Source organism: Ctenopharyngodon idella, chromosome 16, assembly GCF_019924925.1.
Source record: "Ctenopharyngodon idella isolate HZGC_01 chromosome 16, HZGC01, whole genome shotgun sequence".
Classification (NCBI taxonomy): domain Eukaryota; kingdom Metazoa; phylum Chordata; class Actinopteri; order Cypriniformes; family Xenocyprididae; genus Ctenopharyngodon; species Ctenopharyngodon idella.
The window spans coordinates 12792221-12812669 of NC_067235.1; the positions used below are offsets into that span (position 1 = coordinate 12792221).

Here is a 20449-nt window from a genome sequence, read left to right on the forward strand (position 1 = left end):
CTTGAAATTACACTGCGAGAAATTTTCATTCATCAAGACTCACCGTTGTGCCTTAATTTTAAAAATTAAAAATCGCTGCTTGTTGGATCCTCTCGATCACTAATATGCACTCTTAAAATCCCTAATATGCACTCTTAAAAAGAAAGGTTCCAAAAGGTTTTCACATGCAGCGATACCATAGAAGAGCCATTTTAGGTTCCCCAAAGAACTAGTGTGCAGTTCTTAAAAGAGCCACTTTTTTTTCTTAGTGTGAAGAATTTAATCGTCTAAAGGTTTCATGGATGTTGAAGGATCTTCAAAGAACCACTGATGCCAATAAAGAACCTTTGTTTTTTAGAGTGCAGTATAAATATGTACATAATATATATAAATTCAAGTAACTAACTCTATTAAAAATATGTCTTTTTTTCTATGTATCTCTGAGAAAACATTCTATTGATTCTCTGCCTATGGCAATACAAAAGTACAGTGTTGTTTTTTAAGTTTGGCAGGAGATTTTAAGATTAGTTTATGTTAAGATGAGATTTATGTATGTTCATGTAGGGACATAACTTAGAATGTAGTCATCGATGCCAAACTGTTTCATTCACAACCCTGCTGGTAAATCTTACACAACTATGTGTCAACGGCTTTAAACAATGACATCTTCACTTTACAATCCTCAGGCAGAACTTTAATATGCTGCTGGCAAAGTCTGGCTTTACACTCACAAAAGATGTGCACTTGAGACTTTAGTCCCCTTGTAAAGTGGACACCGTGGTGGGAAGTGCATACTGAAGAGGAAAGCAAACAGTCAACAGAATTAAATTACAATTCAGATGAACTCATAAATATACACACTAAAACATAATTTAGTGACTTTGTTGACAATAATAAATAGCTAGGCTACCTTAATAAAATATTATTTAGGTGCTTGTTTGAGTTAGACATACCACAACAAATGCCTAAAGTCAATTTTGATTGTTGGACTATTAGTGAGCTTTTGGTTATAGATTTGAGGACAGGTCAAGAGACATTAAGACTATTTAAACTACATGTTGCTTTGTATTAAAAGCAATAAGTATGTTCCATTGCAGTGATAGTCTCTTAATTATGTTAGCACATATGTGTGCGCTAATTCTTACTAATTGTTAGCTGCTATGTTTAGTGGATTCAAATGAAATAAGTTCACATTACTTAAAAATACTGGTTTACTCAAATACTTTGAGTTACCTTAACATGTTGGGTCTACTCGGTTTTATTTGTCTTGGTACCAAATATAGTTATTCTGATCTTAAATTCTTATTTTTTTTTAAATTACATTTACTTAATTAATAAGGTATATTTCATTGATTTCACAGCTTTCTAAAATATTTTTTAGGTGTAAAAATGTTAAAGGTGTAAAAAAAAAAATCGAGTACATCAGTTTAAATGTTTAGAGTGTAGAATACTAAAGTCTTTTACTCCATTATAAGGTTTCATGTTTTGTTAACATTCTGTAAATAATAAAAAAATATATATATATATATTTCTTGTTGAGTATTTCCTTGTTTAAGATAATCAGAAACCTGTTATTGTACCTGAGAACTTGAAACAGCTTATCATAACAATGATTCAAATTACACATCTGAAAAACATGTCCAAGCCAGAAGGGTTATTTGAGATCTTTTTTCATTCAACGAACTCTTTAAGCAATTTAGAGTAAGATTTCTTCATACTTTTAAAACAGACTTTTCATCTGTGGTTGGATAGCCGAGTCTACTTTGCAGTCTTGGATGAATTTTTTAAGCATTTATTGACCCATCCTCTTTGGGCAGTAAAGCCAGTGTGCAGAATGTGTCGAGATCACAGGGTGTGCATATTAAAACTTTTATACTGGCCTCAGAAGCACCTGTGATCTCTCTGTACTAAGTGCCGGGCTGCAAGGTCGTAAATCACGAGCTGTGAGAGGAATATCTCATCGGCTGCCAGTGTTGGGCCGCCTGCGCTGGGATTAAGGAAGCAAAAGGCCACGTATAGACTAATGCCACACAGGCCCCTGAGAAATCTCAGACAAAACGCTTCAACGCCACAGACCCTGCACCCCGCACTCTGTCATCCCAGAGGGGGGAGCTGGCAGAGGGGTCTAGGGCATCTGCATATACATAAAAAAAAAATAAAAAAAATTAAAAGATAAAAACAAAATTATATATATATATATAGTTTATATATTAAGATTGTATTATTACTACTACTAAACTGTTTCATCAGGTTAAAAACAATCATGTTAAAGGTGAATAAATTGATAGGTTGGATACTATATGTCACATTACATTGTGTGATAATGCACTTGGTTTATGAGAAATAGTATCCTGTTTTAATCTTCTTTAAGGTCAATAGGGTACCACCAGTCTTTTGGGGGGTTTATTAAAAAGGATAAAGCCACTAGATATATGTGGCTAAGGCTTTTCCTGTGGGAATGCTCAAAATCCTTCTATCTGTCTCTCCACACTCTCCCTACATATACAAACGGCCTATGGAGTTAATAACGTTATGCATCATGTTAGCATGTGCTAATAATATGCTCCTGCAGTTTTGTTTATTCAAATTTGAAACTCCTTTCCAGCCTCAAGGGAATGTTCCAGATATTATCATACAGTTTATCATACCAGTTTAGCCTAACTTGAACAGTAGACAATTTGTTCAGTAAAGAAAGGAATCCGTGGCTACTCGCCATCCAAATAAATAAAAAAGGCGTTTATTACCTTCCAAGTGGAGCACTTCAGCCTGTCATATCTTAAGTGAGGAACACTTAAAACAAGTAAAGCAAGATAAGCAGCGGCTGTTGAATGGTTACTTCCTCTCGACCCCTGGGAGGACGTATCCATCAACAGATGCCCTCGGGTGGAGGATAACAAATTTGTTCTTTTATGAAGCTTGCATAACACCGCAGGGCCACTCATAGGAAGGCCGCATGTGGCCGGATATCGCATTCTGTTCAGTTCAAACGACATTCCCATGGTTTCCAAGAGTGCTAACGCCAGGAGCGAGTGACTTCCATTGGAAGTATGTGACGTGCTTCGGCACGAAGTTTTAGAGCACTTGACATAAACACTGACTGAGTCTGGAAATTATTGGAAATCGCTCTAGTTCACTGCACACGAAACTATAGCTTTGGCAACGAATGAGCAAAAATGATCGAGCGAATATATAAACAAATAAAATAATCTGAATTATTTAGTGTAAGGTATATTTGAAAGAAAATAAAGTCGAAACCGAATAAAATCTCTCTCTCTCTCTCTCTCTCTCTCTCTCTCTCTGTGTGTGTGTATTAAATATAAAAAAGGTTTATAATAGGCTACGCATAATCATTTTGAGGCTAGCAATTATAAGAGACGCAAAAGTGCAAGATATTTACTGATTATCTCCGCTTGTTTTTACATTGACTCCTCATGCTATAAATGTACCTTAGATTTAGTTAGAAACTACCAATTATGTGGGAAACAGTTCCCAAAAGGAGGGCAGAATTTTAAGGACCTTACAGTGCTCATCAAGCAGTGTGATCAGGCACAGCACGTCTGGTTTGTCGGCAGCAGTCAGCGCTCATTAGTGTGTTTCAATGGTCCAGGCCCCTAGAGGGCATTATTGGTGCACTCACGTGAAAGTCAGCAGAGGCCTTCTGAAGAATTCAATTAACACACCTCACAGTTACACAACTTGTGAACAGTCAATCTTCAGTTGTGCAACAATGGAGGTGTGTGAGACATAAAGTAATTATTATTCAAGAATTTAAAATCAAATGTGCATTTTTTTTTTAAATAGGCCTACTAATATTTGAATTCATAACAATATATCAGTTATAATTTTTAAGAGTGATACAACTTGAATTCTTAAGAATATATCAGCTTACTTTTTAAGAAATGTCACAATAAAGAAGAATGTCACAATAAACATGCATCCTAAGTTGAGTCATTCTTGTTCTGCAGTAGCCTACATTTTCATTTCCTCATCTTAATGTATTGGATGAAAAGAGAGAGAGAGAGAGAGAGAGAGAGAGAGAGAACAAACAGAAATTTGCAGTGGATATTGTGACATCTGTGATGTACTTGTCTCTCATGCAAAATCTGTAGCCTATGATCAAAATATCAAAGGGTGGTTAGAAAAATTAAGAATTAATTGAGTCGACACCCTCATGTAAACTAACTATTAATCTCTCACTCCCTTTCTTTCATACAATTGGCTTTGTTATTTATTTATTTATTTATTTATTTATTTATTTATTTATTTATGTGCTTGAGTTTGGTCCCTTCTTATAGCATTAAATTAAAACAATTAATTTTTCAAAGTTATTGAGCATGGTCCTGCATGGAATGGTGGAAGAGTGTGAATCAATAAATTCTTAATAAGAATTTTAAGAAATAAGGGCTCACAACTAGAGTTCTTTGGAATGTTCATAGTTCATATTGAAACGTTTGTAGTTCATAGAAGTGTGTGAGTTTGGTTTCCTACAAAGTCATAGCAAATTACTTATTTATTTAATTATTTATTGATGCTGACCAGTGTTAGGCAGTAACTAGTTGCTAGTAACTAGTTACAGTAATAATATTACTTTTTTCAGTAACTAGTAGAGTAACTAATTACTAATACGATTTCAGTAATAATATTACAGTTACCATCTATTAAACAGCTCGTTACTTAGTTACTTTTGATGCTTCAACCCCTACTGATTTGAAATCCAACAATCCAATAATTCCTAGATTTATTTTTTATAATTTTCCCGTCTCATGAAGTCACCAGTGCAGCAGACAAGCTTGGAATATGGAAAAGCTTACATTCAATGGATGGAAAAATTGCCATTACATTTATTTTGTCAGGAGAAAAGATGGCCTGAACACCATTGTGTTAGTTGAAGCTACAATTAGCTTCAAGCTACACATGACAATTATTGAGATTAATACAACACTTTTACTTAAAAGTCACAATCATTCAGTGTTTGTAATAACTTCTGACTGCGATCCAGTGTGGATTTTGGTCAAATGATGAGGCAGCAATATGTTTTTTGAGGAACGAGCCCAACACTGATGCTGCAAACTTTTTGGTCAGAATTGTAGCCCGGATGGGGGTGCGTACAGCATGTTAGACGGTAACCAAGGAAACTGGACGCTGTACCGCCTCTTTTTGCACTGTCTCTGAATTAAATCTCTTCAGCGTGCATGAAACGCAGTATGTAAACACGTGTCACCGATCGCTTGCCTCATGCTTTAGATAGAAAACACGCGTCAAGTTTTGGACTGTTTGCGTCTGTTCCACAAGGACAACAAACATGTCAGAAGAGGAAGAAACAGCTTTTTCTGAAGACCTCAGGGTGAAGTATTTAGGCGAGACACTTTGCCGGATGCTCAGACTCAAAACTGATACGTGGGAAAAATTTGTCAACGTTGAAAAAAATAAAATACTTTTTACAACGTTTTTCGAAACGCGTATTAGACTATTATTTTTCAGCGTGACAGCGTCCAATGCTCTCGCTGTTTCTACAGAGGTAAGTGACCAAAAGGCCTTGTGTGTTTACATTTCTGTCTGATATTAATATAGGCCTATCAGTGCATGCAAAATCACAGGTGTGTTCCTTTAATAGCTATTATACAGCAACAATAACCCGTTGTTTTATATGTACACTTCAGGCTTGTCATAAAGACAAGGAAGTTTACATTCTCAAAAAAGGAAATGCCCCCATCCTCCCACAAAACTATAGGAGTTCTTTACTCTTTGGGGTACTGTCACCCTCCTTTCTGCCACAGCTGTCAGACACCATGGAGAAGGTAATGAACACTTGTAGACTCTCAGGTACACAACTGTTTGATTTGCTGTCAAAAAAAAGTAAATAAATACACAATGAAATGGAATATTAGTAGGTACGCCCACCATCAAATGTGGAATGTTTTATTTTCTTCTTTTTTAACAGAAGTGAAAAGAAGTATACAATTTGAATGTATAATAATTTCCAGTCAAGTGTTAAATGCCTGTAAAATTTGTCAATATTTTGCATCAAGGTCTGTCTGCCACTCCTGTCGAACAAGAAGAATCATCAAATGTGGCCGAAGATAATATCACAGGATGTGTCGCAACACATTGAGAATTTGCAAAGCAAGGTCACCGTGGTGAGAGGACAATATTATGGCAAAACCGTTCTTCCCATTCCCGCCATCAGAGAATGGATAGACCAATGTCAAGAGGCAACATTCACACTGTATGAGTATTTTTAATTTATTTTTTGCAATACAATTTACAGTACTGTTCAAAAGCTTATGGTTGGTAAGATTTTTTTTTTTTTTTTGAAAAAAATCAATATTTTTGTTTAGCAAGGATGCATTAAATTGATCAAAAATGACAGTAAAGACAAAGATTTCAAATAAATGCTTTCTTTTGTTGTACTTATCAAAGAATCCATTTTAAAAAATCAAGGTTTTCACAAAAAATACTAAGCAGCACAAATTTTCAACATTGATGAGAATAATAAATAATTCTTGAGCAAAAAATCAGCATATTAGACTGATCATGTGACACTTTACCATCAGAAATAAATTACATTTTAAAATATATTAAAATAGAAAACATTTTAAATTGTAATAATATTTCACGATATTATTGTATTTTTGATAAAATAAATGGAGCTTTGGTGAACATAAATGCTTTTTAAAAACTTATCAACCCCAAACTTTGAACAATAGTATGTAGATACTAATTCTTGGTTTTGGCCTCGAATCAACTAATATGTTGTTTTCTTTCGGGTTATTGTCTTGTGATCTGATTTATTCATTTTCAAGCACATAATAGTAAGATTAAAAAGCATCAATTGTCTTCATTTAGTCTAAAACACAAATCAATTTCTCATTTGCAAATAAGGCACGACAGTCGTAACAGAGCCATGATATATGCAATCGAGACCATGGTCATCAACTGGACGCACATGATCCATAAAGTCTTAAGAGCAGACTCCGCTGAATTGATTGTGAAGGGGTTGAACCCTGGACCAAAAGCTGAACTTGACTTCTGGAGGTCCAGGAAAACAAACATACAGAATATTCATGAACAGGTTTGTCCTGCAACAAGCAATTTACATTTTACATAAGCAAGCAGGAGTGTTTGATAATGTACTAAGTCTTTGTACATCCCAGCTACAGAAACCTTGTGTTCAGAAAATGATGAGGATTCTGGAAATCATAGACAGCGCTTATTTCCCATCATTCAAAGCTTTGATAGAGGCTGTTTTTGATGGTAAGGCATGTGATGTTCCCACCACATCTGATTAATGCAGTTAAATTTTCTACTGTTTGTTCTACTAATAATTTATGTGTATTTGTCCCTCAGCTTTGCAGGAAGCCAGGGCTATAGATCTTCACCTTCAGCCTCTTGGATCATTGCTTTCTCAATTGGAGGAGGATGAGTTCTCATACTTCCATAAACTCATTCCACCAGTCTTTCATCTTATATTTCTGGTCTGGACTCACTGTTCTTTCTATCGTTCACCTGCACGCATCGTTGCTCTGCTGCAGGAGCTCTGCAACCTGCTCATTCAGCAGGTATGACATATGTGACAAGTCTTCGAATATGCTTAGTGTGTATTATTAAAAAATGTTTGTCTTCCAAATAAAAGTCATGTGGTGCGACCAGTTTCGGTTGGGAAATGTCATGTGGCACGACTCCCTAAAAATTGATTTATATTTATGAAAAAACATGATATTTACAAAAAAAATAAAATTTACCTTGTAGAAATATAAATGTGTTAAAAATATATTTGAAAATAATTATTAAAATATGTTCACTCACATGTATTCATCGTGTAAGTAAAATATGTTATATGTAATAATGTCTAAAGAGTCATTAAATTAAAAAATATTCTTGCAAATAGTATCAAAACCAACATGAATACAAAAACTGAAGTTGTAAGAACTTGGGACATTTGACAACATTGTCAAAACGATCCCCGTTCTCACGGATCCGCAAAAACTACTAAAAACACTGTATTATACATGCCAGGCCAGTAGTTGGTGTTGTCACTTATTTGCCTATAGACTCAACATGTAATACGCATGCGTATGATGTCACCGTTTTCACAAATGCATGTTTTTGGAGTTTGCACAGAGACAATAACTGTATTGTTTGCAAAAACTTGTATTTTGAATCCCATTTTCAAAAGTTTGCATTTTCAGGCCACCAAAACGCTGTTGTTGTGTAAATGAATGGCCAAAATGCATAAAAAGTTTTGATTTAAAAAACAAAATACATTTTTTGTCATGGACATTCCTATGTGTCAATCAATCAATCAATCAACCAATTTGGAAGAGCAACCATGTATTACTTGGTCAGTTCCTTACACTCAGCGAATGTAATGTTCCTTATATTTTTGGCAATGGATATTGTTAGAATAGAGATTAAAATGTTGTTCTGGTAACCAAAATGTTGATCTTTCCTCGAACTAGGCCACTTCATATCTCAGTGCGGAAGAGCTGCTAAGAGCAGAGACTGAAGATGCTTTGGAGAAGTTACAGACTGTGGTGGGAGTTTTCAGGTGTGTCAGGGAAACATTCAAGACATACAGACAGAAGGTGGCTGCTTTGGCCAGTCATTATTCTACACCAAAGTGCTGGGATTTCCCTTCGGCTCTTGCTTTTACTCGATTTGATGGTTTCTTGGCTCGTGTTTTACAGTTGAAGGTAAGCAGTACATCTTTTGAGGAGATAATATATACTTTCACTTTCAGTCACCATTCAATTTTGTTTTATGTGAGTAATAATGTTCTTTTTACATTACCATTTGTCTTGGGACGGTAACATTTTGAAAAATGTTTTCCAGGCCCTTTTCTCCACTATGCTGGAGTTTAAAAGGTTGGAAAAGCTGGTTTTTGGAGGTCTCAGAGGAAGAGTTTACACTGAGCAGGTCTCTCGGCTGCATACAGAGTTTCTCCAGCTCTGCAAAGTCATAAGGGATCAAGAATACAATCCACTCGATTTGACTTCTCAGGTATGGTTTTATGGAATTTATTCCTTGCTTCAGGTAGATTAGAATCAGCTATAAGATAACAACACTCCCAGTAAGTCATATAGTAACACACATTTGCCATGTTAGCTTAAACAGCTTGATGTCTGGTAGTATGATGATAATGCCTCACTGAATCTGTCAGTGTAGATAACATGATATGTGAGTGTTTGATGCAATAGCAGATATAACTCTCACTGTTGCTATTAGGGGTGTAAGGGTACATGTATTCATCCTGAATGGTCATACTTCCGACATCACGGTTTGGTGGATACTGTCAGGCGATGAATATAGTTAGTCACAGTCTATTCACATTCCAATCCAGAAGGGGGCGCGCGCGGTAATGCAACATTGTTTGTTAACCCCCACAACAGTAAAAATAGCAGAAGAAGAAGAAGAGATGTGCTGTGTTCGAAATTGCCCGCTATACCCTCATTCACTATTCCCTACATTAGTCCACTAATATAGTCCACTTGAAGGAGTGAATGAAACGAGTGAGTGAATTCGGACACTGAGTGCACCGGAAGGGCTGCCGATTTCGCATAGTTTGCGCTTGCTGTTCAATAATCATTTAAAATATAGAAAACTGGCAGCTCCAGTAGTAACGAATATTTATGTTAAACTCTGCCATGAAAACTAGCATGTACAAACCTTAATTAAACGATTTAATGATCAATTAAAAAGGAAATTATACCTGTATGATATTATACTGGACCAGCGCGGTTTGGAAAATGAATGGATGATTGATTCAGCTGTGGCGAGACGCGGGAATTCATTCAGCACGCGACTCTCACAGTACATTATGGGTATTCTCTAGCCGTTGAGCGTGTATCGGTTGTACACTCGTTATTGCAGTGCATTTTGGGATTGAATGAGTGCACTCAACATCGTTCACTAGGTTTCGGACACCATTACAAATGGCTGTCCCCTCAAATAGTGCCCTATTTTAGGGTATAGGGGGCGATTTCGGACACAGCCATGATCTATGCACCAACCCAAAGCAAGAATGGCGAGTTCAGATGGCACGCAAGAGCTTGCTAGTAGCCTAAATGCTGAGATTTGATTAATTTTTGTGACACGCTCCACTAACTTCACGGAAAGGAACCCGGAAGGCAGAAAGCTGCATCGTGTTTGATTTCTTTATTTTACAAAAGCACAATGTTTTTTTTTACTGTGAGTGCACCCAGTTTCGAATGATGTCTTACTCTTATCTGTATGACCGTGACTTCTGTGTACTGTTACACCCATAGTTCTTGTGTGAAATCTGCTGTATACTGGTGTCATGGTGTCAGGTTTTTTATGGAGCTTTCTTAGAAAGGGTATGTCTGGATACAGAGTAATGCCTGCTACTTAGCCAACCTTCTTTTTTTAACCCTCCAAAGCTTAATTGTCCTCATAAATCATAATTTTTGTTCTGTGTGTCATGTAACTTTTTTGGTAACACTTAATAGTTATGTTTAAATCTTAATATGTCATTAGCAAAAATTATTTCAATATCGTATGCATTGTTTAACAGATCATTATTTCATGTACATTCTAATACATCTAATACAGGATTTTGAAAAAGACTTTTCAAGTTTCCAAGAAAACGTTGCAGATTTTGATCGACGACTGTCCAGTATTTTGTGCCTTGCCTTTCAAGATTGTTCAGGATTGGAATCAGTTTTCAAAGTAAGTAATTCAGATGAGCTGGTTTAGGTAAAATGATTAGAAAATGCAGAAAATACAGTCAAATTGACTGTAGCTTAACCTATATAACTCACCTTTCAATCTGTATATGTTTGAAGCTGGTCGCTGTGCTCAAACCTCTCTTGGACAGAGACATCATAAAGGAAAATTTTATTCCTAATTTCTTCAAAGTGATTGAACTTTTTGGCGAGGAGCTGGACAGATGCAAACACCTGTTTGATTCTCATCTTGAGCAGGTAAAGTAGTTTCTTCTTTTTTTTTTTTTTTTTTTTTTTACAAATTGTTGTTCTTGTACAAAAAGGACATTGTGTAATTCTTCATGTAATTCCAGAAAAAGAGGAATAAGCTGCAATTGAGCAAAAACATGCCTGCTATGACAGGGGCTCTGAAGTGGGCAAAAATGCTTAGAGACAGAATTCAAATCCCTTGGAACAATTTTCGATTTGTTCTGGAGATGTAAGTGTTTTTAAATTCTATTGAGTTCATTATCTTTTTTTAGTGATACAAATTAATCTGAAGAGGTTGGGGCATTTATATTACAGGAGAATGGAAGAAGAAGAGATGGAGCTAGTCTATCATAAGTACCTGCAGATGTCCTCTCATTTAGATGAGTACGAGAAGCAGGTCTATTTGAGCTGGTGTGGCGACATTAACCAGATCTGCCAGATGAACCTGGATCAGCCCCTAATCAAAAGAGATCCCATCACTGACCTACTGTCAGTTAACGTCAATCAAGAGGTGAAGAACATAAATTTAAAATGTATCATAGCATAAGCCATTAATTTCAAATGTTAGAGTATCTAATTTTGACAATTTGTTCAGTGTATTCATCTGCATAATATTGAACTTCTTCACCTTAGCTGATTGCGGTGCTCAAGGATGTGAAACACCTAAAACTCCTTAATCAGATGAACATCCCTTCTGCTGCTTCGAAGGTGTATGAAAATAGAAAGATGTTCTTTAAGGTTAGTGAATTCTCAGATGGTCTGTTATTAGTTAAATTTGTTTTTTACATTCTGTGGGGTCATTAAAAGTATTTTACCTGATCTCTATTAGAACCTTGGGAGCCTACATTTACTGGTGCAGTGGTACAATAAGGTGAAACAGACGACTCTTGAAGTAGAGGCTTCTCTTTTAAAAGAGGAGATGGAAACTGTTGACCGGCAACTTCATCAAACAGAAAGTGAGCTTACATGGCAAAACCAGAACTGCTGGGACTACATCTGCACACTTCAGGACACAGTCTATCAGCTGGAGAGGAGACTTCAGAAAACTAAAGACAATATTGAGACGATGGGCGTTCTGATGAATGGATGGAGCAAACAGCCGATGTTCTGCAGAAAAGACCATAAGAAAGACTTGATAATACAATTAGAAGATAGAGCAGCAAGAGTGGCAAAAAGCTACAACAACCTCAGGAAAGATGGAGAAATGATCCAAAATTTGTTACAGGTGAGGGAGTGTCTATTTTTATAGATTATTTTTTGCAAGACCTTTTTTTCCTCTAACATTTATTTCTCGTATCTTTCCCAGGAGAACATGCTCCTTTTTGCAGCGGATAGTTCTTCAGATGCATGGAAAGCCTATTTGGAGTATGTAGATGATATGATGGTGGAGGGATTTTTCAGTGCTATCTCAAATTCTCTGGAGTATTTCATTGAGAATATGGAGGGCTCAGTAAGGCAGGCCCCCCTGTTTGAGTCTCATATGCTACTGATGGGATCTGAGATTAAGTTTAAACCATCTCTGGATCGAGATGGTGGTGATGGACTTTACGAACTGGTGGAAGAATTACTAGGTGATGTGTTCAAGATGTCTGCTCAGGTGAAGAGGGTGGCACCTCACCTAAACTTGGAAGACTACCAGGTACTCAAAGTTAGATTCATGAATTTACAATGGTTTTCAAAAATTTAAAAACCTGGGACTTAAAATAAAATTGAAACCTGGAAATAAATTTGAAATTGGAAGCTTTTGAATTTATACACATTTAAAACAAGGAATTATAATGGTAAATGGAGAATCTGCCATATACAGTATTAGAAATATAATATTTTTCTAGGTCACTAGTCAAATGAGCAAATTTGTTGCTGTGATCTGCTGAGGAGTCAGATTTCTTGCTTCTTCTGAAGATGAAATTGGAAAATGTTCAAATCATGCTTGGAAAACTTGATCATCAAGTTTTGCACAAACTTTATGTCAGGTTGAGTGCATTCTGCAATTACAGCAAAAGAGATGCAACATTTTTAGAAATTCTGACGTTTAAAATTATTAAATAAATAAACTATTAACATCAAATTAAAATTATTAAATAAAACTTTGTTATATATAATAATGAAATATATTAATATTAATATAATTTTAATGATTAAAATGTATTTTGAAAAGTGAAAAATAGAAGAATTTTCAGACACTTGGACCCCATTTTTTATATATTTTTTCTTTATTGCTGTCTAATCTATATCAGAAAAATTTCTTGCAATAGTGTTGTTTTTTTGTATTTTTTTTTTTTACATATACAAATAATATTTTTGACTTTATGCATCATTTAGCCTGACGTCGAGGATATGATAGACCTCTTAGATCTCCGGCAGGAAGTGATGGAGAGAGTTGATGAAGTCATGAAGAAAGCCTTACAATACCAGGACACATTTAACTGCTACAGTCCCCTGTGGATTGATGACAGGGTTGAATTTCTCAGGCAGTTCCTCCTCTATGGTCATGCACTGACAGCTGAAGAGGTGGAAGCATATGGAGAGAATGCATTTCCAGAAAATCCTCCCACCACAGTGCAATTCAAAGAGCAGGTGAAACTATATTCCTTTTCATGTTTCTCCATGAATATCAGTTTTTGAAACAGAGTTACTAATTTGGTACACAAAAATGTCTAAATGTGTATAGATGTCTGTCCATAAACTGTTTTAAGAGCAATGTGAAGGGTTTGTCATTTTATTAGTGAAATGTCTCCTTTCACAACAGATAAATCATTATGAAGAAGTGCATGCAGAGGTCAGCCGTTTGGAGGACTGGCAGGTATTTGATGGTTGGTTTAGAGTGGATATCCGTCCGTTCAAGATGAGTCTTTTAAACATAATCAAAAAATGGAGCTGGATGTTTAAGGAGCATCTGATGTCTTATGTTACCGGCAGGTGAGAGACCTTTCCGTAATTACATAGAAAAAAATCACTTTAATGCCCCAATTTTCTTTCAAACTCCAAATGCTTTCCTCAATCAATAAAAGTAATTGATTTCTGCTGGTTTGTAATCTTAATGTTCTTCAGTATTGCTGAACTAGAGGAGTTCATGCTCCAGGCAGAATCCAGGTTTCAAGAGCCGGTGTGCAGTGGAGACTACCAGGCTCTTGTGCAGGTGATGGGTTTCCTGCTGGCTATCAAAAACAGGCAGTCTAGTACAGACCACCTATTTGAACCTGTTAGTGAAGTGGTCACTCTTCTGGAGCAGTATGGAGAAACCCTACCTGAGCGTGTCCATGTGCAGCTTGAGGTGAGAGTATTTGACTGCCCCACAGCAAGGATGCATTAAATTGATCAAAAGTGACATTAAAGATATATATATATATATATATATATATATATATATATATATATATATATATACATACACTATATTGCCAAAAGTATTGGGACACCCCTCCAAATCATTGAATTCAGGTGTTCCAATCACTTCCATGGCCACAGGTGTATAAAATCAGGCACCTAGGCATGCAGACTGCTTCTACAAACATTTGTGAAAGAATGGGTCGCTGTCAGGAGCTCAGTGAATTCAAGCATGGTACCGTGATAGGTTGGCACCTGTCCATTCGTGAAATATCCTCACTACTAAATATTCCACGGTCAACTATTATTGGTATCATAACAAAGTGGAAGCAATTGGGAACAACAGCAACTCAGCCACGAAGTGGTAGGCCACGTAAAATCACAGAGTGGGGTCAGCGCATGCTGAGGAGCACAGTGCGCTGAAGTCGCCAACTTTCTGCAGAGTCAATAGCTACAGACCTCCAAACTTTGTGTGGCCTTCAGATTAGCTCAAGAACAGTGCGTAGAGAGCTTCATGGAATGGGTTTCCATGGCCAAGCAGCTGCATCCAAGCCTTACATTACCAAGTGCAATGCAAAGCGTCGGATGCAGTGGTGTAAAGCACGCCGCCACTGGACTCTAGAGCAGTGGAGACGTTTTCTCTGGAGTGACGAATCACGCTTCTCTGTCTGGCAATCCGATGGAAGAGTCTGGGTTTGGTGGTTGCCAGGAGAACGGTACTTGCCTGACTGCATTCCAACATGACTGCGCACCAGTGCACAAAGCAAGGTGCATAAAGACATGGATGAGCGAGTTTGGTGTGGAGGAACTTGACTGGTCTGCACAGTCCTGACCTCAACCTGATAGAACACCTTTGGGATGAATTAGAGCAGAGACTGCGAGCCAGGCCTTCTCGCCAACATCACTGCCTGACCTCACAAATGCGCTTCTAGAAGAATGGTCAAAAATTCCCATAAACACACTCCTAAACCTTGTGGAAAGCCTTCCCAGAAGAGTTAAAGATGTTATAGCTGCAAAGGGTGGGCCAACTCCATAATAAACCCTACGGATTAAGAATGGGATGCCATTAAAGTTAATGTGCACGTAAAGGCAGGCATCCCAAAACTTTTGGCAGTATAGTGTGTATATATACATATAGAGAGAGAGAGAGAGAGTATAAATGTATATTTGTTTATTTCAAATAAATTCTGTTCTTTTGATCTTTCCATTTCTGAAGTATCATGTGACACTGAAGAATGAGAATTCAGATTTTTCCATCACAGGAATAAATTACATTTATTATAATATATTAAAATAGAAGCCAGTTATTTTCAATTGTAATAATATTTCACAATATTACTTACAAACATTAGAAAAAACATTAGAATATCTTACCGACGTTTTTCAAAAGTCTGAGACCACTAGTAAAAAGTTTTTATTTATCATTTTTCTAACTATTTTTTCATTACATTTTATATTATCGGTTGCATAGTATTTTATATTCAGTTTTTAAATTTAATGTAATTTAGAGAATTTATAGTTTAGTTTATACAGTCTATCTAATATTGACATTGGATATTAATAGTGGTTATTTATTATTTGTGCATGCTCATGTTCCCTTTTTTTACATGTAGATTACCTTAGTCATAACCTGATGCTGTCTTGAAGCTAATCTTACTTAATAATTTAATAACACTGTTAAATAAATAGATAGTACTGTATATAATCTTTAGCAAATCTCAAAATGATTATCCATTTTTCATACTGTACATTACAATGGTGCGATGCCTGAATTCACTTTGACTAGTTTGTTTTGGCAAAACAGTATAGGTTTTTAATATTGGCCAAAACATGAAAATAATTATCGGATTATATTTGTACTCTCCAGAATTTTAATATGCTTGCATCCCTAGCTGTAAACTGTTCTGGATGACAAGCTTTTACTTAACTATAATGTACTTTAACTCCTGTATCAGGAGTTGCCGGAGAAGTGGAACAGCATGAAGAAGTTGGCCTGGACAGTGAAACATGAGGTTGCTCCTCTTCAGACTGCAGAGGTGGCCGTTATCCGCAGGAAGTGTCTGGCTTTTGAGGTGAGGTTCTCATTTGCTGGTGTTGATTACAAGTGTAAACTTTTACTTTAAAGGGTTAGTTCAACCAAAAATGAAAATTCTGTCATTTATTACTCACACTCATGCCGTTCCACACCCGTAAGACCCGTATTATAATATAAAAAAATTATATATATTTTTTGGCGCACCAAAAATATTCTCGTGGCTTTATAATATTAATATTGAACCACTGTACTCACATGAACTGATTTAAATATGTTTTTAGTACCTTTATGGATCTTGAGAGAGGAAATGTCATTGCTTCCTATGTAGGCCTCACGGAGCCATCGGATTTAAACAAAAATATCTTAATTTGTGTTCCGAAGATCAATGAAGGTCTTACGGGTATAAAACGGCACGAGGGTGAGTAATTAATGACAGAATTTTCATTTTTGGGTGAACTAACCCTTTAAGCAAACTTAAATGTTTTTAAGTTTGGGAGTCTGAAACTTTTTATTGCAACTTCAGGATAAATAGGCTTATGTTTTTGCTGATTCATGTCTCTCTTCATAGAAAAAGCTGAATCAATTTCGAGGGAGGTTCAAAACAGAAGCTCCTCTCCAGTACAACACAGAGAAACCATATGCTTACCTGGATAAAGTAAATGTTTATTACTTCTAATTCAAACAAACCATCATACCACAGTATTATTTTCAATCATTTACATACATTGACGTTTTGTGTTCTACTGTGTGTTTGTTAGTTTCACAGGGAGATGCTGGTTTTAGAGGAGGAGAATGCAGATCTCCAGGAGTCCTGTAGGCTGTTTGAAGTGAGCAGCCCTGATTCTAAGCAGCTCAGGATCTGTCGGACAGACATTGGTGTTTTGAAACAGCTCTGGGATCTGCGGATATGCGCTCAGGTGGATCATCCTTTTAAAAATTTGAGCTTTCAGTTTTGCTTGAACTGTCCACTTAATGTAATGCTGTGTCCTCACAGTGCAGTATAGCTGTCTGGACAGGGACAAAATGGAGAAAGATCAATGTAGAACACATAGAGACAGAGCTGAGGAGGTTTACAAAAGTAAGAACGCCAGTATCAGTGTACTAGAAACCATCAATCCAAACACATTTTGGAAGGTTTTTGTGCTTTTATTTATAATATCTAACACTGATTTTCTGTCATGTCTGGTCAGGAAATGCAGGTTCTTGATAAAGAGGCCCGTGTTTGGGACGTGTATTTGCAGCTGGACCGTGTGCTCAGGGATCTGTTGGCTGCTCTCAGGGCTGTGACAGAACTTCTGAACCCGGCCATGAGAGACAGACACTGGGCTCTGCTGGTCAGGACTACCGGGGTAAGAAAGAGGGTGGTAGATGTGCAATATAAATGTTATTCATCTTAGAGATTGGAAAACATAAACAGCCCTTAAATAAATTTGAATTGAAATGAATAAAAGAGATTTTAATCCCACTGTTCCAAACATATGATTTTCTTTCCTCCATTGACTGACACCGATCTTTTCCATACAATGAAAGAGACCTTAAAAACACCATAAAAGTACCATAATTACTCGTGCTCTACTATATTGCAAGTCTTATGAAAGCCATACAATAGCGTTTTTAGGTTGATGGTCAATACTCACTTCTATTGTATAGAAAAAAGCAGCTTTAACAGTCTGCAAAACTTTTCATTTTGTGTTCCCTGGTAGAAATAAAATCATACAAGTTTGAAATACTGTAAAAAATAAAGTATTTTTGTCTCGTTTTCTGTAATATTGAAATATCTTTAAAATACGATACATGTAGTTTATTCTTATTTTTCATTCTTAATTTCATTACATAATTTATTAGGGAAAACAAACTTATTTTTCGCATGCCATTGGCAATTTTTTTATTATTATTATTATTAGCTTAAGCGTCTCAAAATTCTCTGTGAACAACACCTACTATAAAATCTCATTTTGCTTCTCAAGTATTTGTATATTGTTTTAAGGGCACTTAGATATTTTTAATGGAAATTACATAAGCAATTATATATATATATATATATATATTTTTTTACCCATGTTCAATACTAGTAGCATTTACACTATTCTTTTAGGTTGCTTTCACCCTAACTGAAGACACAACTCTTGAGGATTTACTGGCTTTGCAGCTGCACAGATATGAAGATGTGGTGCACTGTACAGTTGGGAGAGCAGTCAAAGAGATGTCCACTGAGAAGGTTCCATCTTATACAGTATCTGTTCACTGTCAAGCCTCTGTTCACTGTGATACATGTTCTGAAAATGAGTGCAATATTTCTTTAATTATTTTGAAGGTTTTGACTGAAATTAGCCAGATGTGGGCACGGATGGAGTTTTCTTATGAAGAGCATTACCGCACCGCTACACCAATGCTGAAATGCAGTGATGAACTTATAGAGAGTCTGGAGGAGAGTCAGGTATAAACATCTCTAAAATAGCACATGCAATCACAGTTATGGGCGGTTTGTAAAAAAAACAAAAAAACATAACGTAACATGTGTATGTGTGTTTTCTTAGCTTATCAGAAATGTTAACAAAGCTGTTGCTTGGGAAAACAAGCTTGGTGTGGCCAGGGTCTTTATCTCCTTCTCTAAGACCATCCCTCTGTGCAGAGAGAACGATCTTTCATTGTCTGCCGCCTGTATTCACACATCTGATTTATAGAGACCACACATTGCTGGCTTTGTTATCACGCTGTATGTGCAGGGGCCAAAATCTAGCCAAACACATCACTGTTGACAATAAGTCTGCCGTCTGTGCGAAACCGGCCCCCTTACACCCACATGTCTGAAAACATTAAAGCCAACAGAAGGGTGCTAACACAACATGGAGTCGTGGACACAAAAACAAATTAGGCACATCGCATTGTTTTGAGTTATCAGAATCGAAATTCTTTTTGCAAACCTGATCACCTCCAAATATGATCTTAACTTTAGGCTGTAAATGTTATTCATCTTTATTTTTTATTTTTTTTATTTTTAATATTTGTTTTTGAACTTGCCATTATGAACACAGAAACAATACATCTGTGTGCTCCCTCATGCTCCTCTGTGTAAAAATGGGAGATTGAATTACTGAAGCCATGTTCTGATATCTAGTGAGAAACCTTCCTAGATGAGTATAAGCTGTTGAGGAGGAACAATTTAGATGAATTTGAAACACAAGATCATAAAAGTTAACAATAAGAAACTGTAGAAGAAACTGTCCCTGCTGTTGGCTGCTGACTCTGTATATGCATCTCTGTTTCTCTTAGGTGCAGCTGCAGGTGTTGCTGCACAGTAAGCAGGCGACATTCTTCCATGGACAGGTGTTGGCGCTGCAGGCCCAGCTGACTCGGGCTGACTCAGTGCTGTTGCTGTGGCTGGAGGTGCAGAGGACCTGGGCTCACCTGGAGAGCATCTTCATGGGCTCTGAAGACATTCAACACCAACTGCCGGAGGAGGCACATCAGTTCGGCTCTATTGATTCTGAATTTAAGGTATGCTCGATTTCATCTCATGTACACTGATTACCTGTGTGTTGCATGCAAAGTTTAAGATGTTTTACATGCTTTCTGTAAAGGTTTGTCTAACATAGAGGAGATTCAGAATCATGAGTATATGGGTCAGTATATTTTTTTTTAGTTACACTCAAAAAAAAAATAGCTCTTTGGCTGAACATGATTCAATCACGGACAGTGGTTCCACGTGACTGAAACAAGTAAAACCAAATAGAATCAACCGTGTACAACTAACTAGAATCAATGGTGTTCATTTAACTTGAATGAATGGTTTTAGTTTAACTTAAATAAATGGTTTTCATTTAAATTGACATTCAAATAATCATACAATTATCATACAAACTGCAATTTGGACCTTCAACTCGTTGTACCCCTGCAAAGTCCACTATATGGAGAAAAATCCTGGATTGTTTTCCAAATTTTAATTCTAAAGTGAACTAATCCTTTAAGAGCTCCAATAAAATAAAATAAAAAATGAAAACTTGAATTACAGGTTTATATTAGTACAAAGTAAAATTATATTAATTATTATTATTATTATTCATATTATAATAATAATTATATATTAAAAGTAATCTTGTCAAAGTTACAACTTGTTGGAGTAAAAATTCAATTAAATTAATGTAGGCTATTTACATTAAATTAATATACTTAAATG

General features: G+C 36.2%; 1 protein-coding gene across 1 annotated transcript in view; it reads left to right on the forward strand.

The window, feature by feature from the left end:
• The first annotated feature begins 3706 nt into the window (after positions 1 to 3706).
• LOC127497465 (dynein axonemal heavy chain 11) overlaps positions 3707 to 20449 on the forward strand; it is a 79830-nt gene continuing 63087 nt past the window's right edge. The window contains exons 1-26 of the mRNA XM_051865939.1: positions 3707 to 3712; positions 5640 to 5777; positions 6009 to 6205; positions 6862 to 7051; positions 7134 to 7233; positions 7327 to 7538; positions 8439 to 8672; positions 8812 to 8979; positions 10549 to 10665; positions 10782 to 10919; positions 11015 to 11139; positions 11226 to 11421; positions 11544 to 11648; positions 11740 to 12135; positions 12217 to 12549; positions 13233 to 13487; positions 13660 to 13829; positions 13962 to 14184; positions 16193 to 16309; positions 16841 to 16927; positions 17031 to 17189; positions 17267 to 17350; positions 17463 to 17621; positions 18368 to 18490; positions 18587 to 18709; positions 19546 to 19770. Of these exons, the coding sequence (XP_051721899.1) occupies positions 3707 to 3712; positions 5640 to 5777; positions 6009 to 6205; positions 6862 to 7051; positions 7134 to 7233; positions 7327 to 7538; positions 8439 to 8672; positions 8812 to 8979; positions 10549 to 10665; positions 10782 to 10919; positions 11015 to 11139; positions 11226 to 11421; positions 11544 to 11648; positions 11740 to 12135; positions 12217 to 12549; positions 13233 to 13487; positions 13660 to 13829; positions 13962 to 14184; positions 16193 to 16309; positions 16841 to 16927; positions 17031 to 17189; positions 17267 to 17350; positions 17463 to 17621; positions 18368 to 18490; positions 18587 to 18709; positions 19546 to 19770 (4380 nt within the window). The remainder of the gene's footprint in view (positions 3713 to 5639; positions 5778 to 6008; positions 6206 to 6861; positions 7052 to 7133; positions 7234 to 7326; positions 7539 to 8438; positions 8673 to 8811; positions 8980 to 10548; positions 10666 to 10781; positions 10920 to 11014; positions 11140 to 11225; positions 11422 to 11543; positions 11649 to 11739; positions 12136 to 12216; positions 12550 to 13232; positions 13488 to 13659; positions 13830 to 13961; positions 14185 to 16192; positions 16310 to 16840; positions 16928 to 17030; positions 17190 to 17266; positions 17351 to 17462; positions 17622 to 18367; positions 18491 to 18586; positions 18710 to 19545; positions 19771 to 20449) is intronic.